Genomic DNA, 3,189 nt, shown 5'->3' with positions numbered 1-3,189 from the left:
AAGAGAGTGAAAGATAGGAGTAGACGGCGGGAAGGCAGTGACCTGATTTAAAGTGAAATACAGCAAGAAGATGGAGGGAGGCGGAAGAACAGATCCAGAGAGGAGGAGGAGGAGGAGGATGAGGAAGATGAGGAAGAGAAGGGGATGGTGAAATCCTAAGGATGGATGGAGGGAGGGAAGGAAGTAGTAATAATAGTGAGTGAGGAAGAGGAGTTTTCTGTTGATGGGGGTGGAGGAGAAACCGGTTTCCGTTAACGGCGTGACCGTGCAGCACGGCGAAGGACTCGAACGGAGGAAAGTTTCCCTGAAAGTTGTTTCTCAGAGTAGAAGTCGGCAGAATCAGGAGGAGAAAAGACAAAACGATAAACATTAAATGAGAAAAGGAAGAAAAAGCCGACTGACCTGTTTGTGCATTTCAATGTTAAGGCCGTAAGACATTTCATAATACTGAAACAAAAGAGAATAAGATTAGGAACATACACAAAAAACTATTGAAACAAACTCAGGCAGAAAAACAGATTTTATTAAATTTATATCATGACAAGTTCAACATTCGTGTTTTAGTCGAAGCCAAACGTTCACGAGTTCGTTTATGTTTTAAGGGCAGAAAAAGGATGATTGTCCAAACTCACACAAACCAAGAAACCAGCAACGCTGCAGGTAAAGTTGGATTACAGACACCAAATGTGGTTTAGAGCTCCACTATTAAGAATTTTTGATCCATTTTCACAGCGTTTCCAGTCGTCTTTTAATTACATTAGTCGGTTTTTTACTATTTAAATCGTAAATTTCTTTATATGCGTCTTCCATAAAAGGAAAAATGGAACCAAAAAACATTTATCAGAATGGTGTTCAGACGGTTTACTGAAAGGATAACAATCTGTTTCTTTTGTCTTTTGTGTTTTTTTTATTATTGACTAAAAATCTGCAATAAAGTCTATCAATCTAACGAGTCTTTGAGGCCAAGGACACACCAGACATGTGTTAAGAGTTCTAGAACGTGCATTTAGCCCATAGTGTTCACACTGGACAGGCAGGGAGGGGCTTCTTCTTCTTCTTCTCTTTATTTTCCAGCGTTCACTCGATCATATCAGTTGGAAGAGGCTTGGTCCTAAATGGGGTGTCCTCTTGAACATGCATCATCGAGGGCGATGTTAACATGGATTAGAGACGCGTAACACAGACACTTTGTTCTGTTGGACTGTTCTATCACTCAGTCTGATGCCTTGTTTCCACCGAGCGGTCCGGACTGGACTTCTCCTGATTGGTTTAGAATGCGTATTCAAGCGACCGTTTCCATATGGGGTGTAGACCGATGACGTAGCTGAGCGACTACAGCGACAATGATTGACAACGACAATAGAGGTTGTGCGTCAAATACTTCTTATCACATTTGTGTTCTGGTTTTTCGTATATGCCAGGAGTCCCCAAACTTTTTCATGCAACTGTTTTCTTCTCTGACTCGGGGCCGGGTCAGTTTTTAGAAGTGTAACAACCATAGTGTGTGTCCGAACGTAAACATTTACGACTTTCCAGAGTGCTGCACATTATCAAATGTTACGCAATCCCGTTTGAACATATATTACTAAAACATTTCTAAAATTAAACCAACAAAAAATATCATGTGTCTCTGACATTTGTCAGGGGGCCGGATCCGGCCCGCGGGCCGTAGTATGGGAACTCCTGGTCTATCCAAAAATTTGATGTTATTTTCAATCGACTCAAAGACAACAACTGAATGTTTGGAAACGTTGGCGCTGGTCGGACGCTTTCTGTCGATCCGCCAATCGATGGATTTCATCGTGTGACGACAGAAGCTCCGCCCTAAATGGTCCATTCCAATCTTCTATGGACCTGCAACCAACTGGGAGACGAAAAATGGTACGAGTCGGTCCTGCTTAATGGGTCCATTTTCTAATGGAGACACTCAAAGTACGGCCCGGTGCGGCTGGATAACAGTCCCTAACCCACGGATCATTTTCTATAGTATATTTGGATATTTGGGTTTGATTTTTTACCTAATATTTTCTTTGTACTTCACTATTTGTTTGCATATTTTAAATTATTTTAGCTGTAATTCACCCTAACTAAGACCTTTATTCTGAAAGACATCCACTTCCTTTTTGAATTGTATCAGCTTTGACCTCATCCAATACACTATTTAACAAAATAAATTTAAAAAAAAGAGTTTTTCTTTCTGTGCTGCAGCTTATTTTAAAATTAAAGTTGAAAAAAGTGATGATTTAATATCAAGCGGCATTTTAAACTCCAATAAACTGATGATAAATCGAAGTCTGTGCTCTCACAATCTGACCAGTTATAAAATCACTAAAGAACACAAACAAAAATGTTTCTTGTTTTCCAAAAACGTCCAATAATGACTCAGGCTTTTGTCCGGAGCTGCTTTTTATGAAGAAACAAACCCATCCACTCCTGACTTCCTGTTTGTCCCCATTTTCATAGAGCGCCAGCCCCAACCTGCGGGGGTCACATGCTCCCCGAGCGGCACGGTGCACTAATTTACCCTCAAATCCGAGGGGCTGTAATGACCCCGGGGCACGCTTCATCCAAGAAAATTGTAGCTCTGCCGAGACTTCTGCAATAATCACGTCTGACGTGAAAGAAATATTTGACCCGCGCTTTTGTCTGGGAGAACAGGAAGCTGAGAGAAATGCAGGCGGCGGTGAATGGCGAGGAGAGATGCCCCTCTTTCTTCAGACAAACACTAAAAGGGGAGCATTTTAGAGTCGGATGCTTTGAGAAGTGACAGGCTGACATTTGCTTTTCAGCGCGGCTGGTATTGGACGGAAAAGATTGGCAGTTGGGCAGCCAGGAACAGGCTGGCAGGATGGGAGTGGGGATGGCGGGGGTCTTTTCTCTGCTCAGACATATTTCCTGGCAGTTCCCGTGCATGTGCGAGTCCAGGTGTGTGCGTGGAGCCGCGTAGGCGTTTGCATGTTCTCCGTGTACATCTCTCCGATCCGTGCGCGCACACACTCCTCTGTCTGTGTGCGTTTGCCTGTAAGCCTCCATAAAAGACTCATTTTCTGGCAGCTCTGCTTAGTGGATACTTTGCCAAGTTTCGCCTGTTGCTAAGCAACGCCCAAACTCCCCCAAATCATCAGCCGACAGAGGAGATCGGCCGGCGCTTGATGCCAGCTCGCCCCCCCACCACCACCTTCTTTTTTC

The 3,189-nt window shown here is 43.5% G+C and overlaps 1 protein-coding gene across 6 annotated transcripts in view; it reads right to left on the bottom strand.

Annotated features, from left to right (window-relative positions):
• The window catches only part of tle2a (TLE family member 2, transcriptional corepressor a), a 47,582-nt gene that overhangs the window by 13,327 nt on the left and 31,066 nt on the right, over window positions 1–3,189 (bottom strand). For all 6 annotated transcript variants that reach the window (XM_024278864.2, XM_024278866.2, XM_024278867.2 and 3 more), the window contains exon 4: window positions 403–447. In XM_024278864.2, coding sequence (XP_024134632.1) covers window positions 403–447 — 45 coding nt within the window. The remainder of the gene's footprint in view (window positions 1–402; window positions 448–3,189) is intronic.

Source organism: Oryzias melastigma, linkage group LG4 (genome assembly GCF_002922805.2).
Source record: "Oryzias melastigma strain HK-1 linkage group LG4, ASM292280v2, whole genome shotgun sequence".
Lineage (NCBI taxonomy): Eukaryota > Metazoa > Chordata > Actinopteri > Beloniformes > Adrianichthyidae > Oryzias > Oryzias melastigma.
This window is presented reverse-complemented; position numbering and strand designations above follow the sequence as displayed.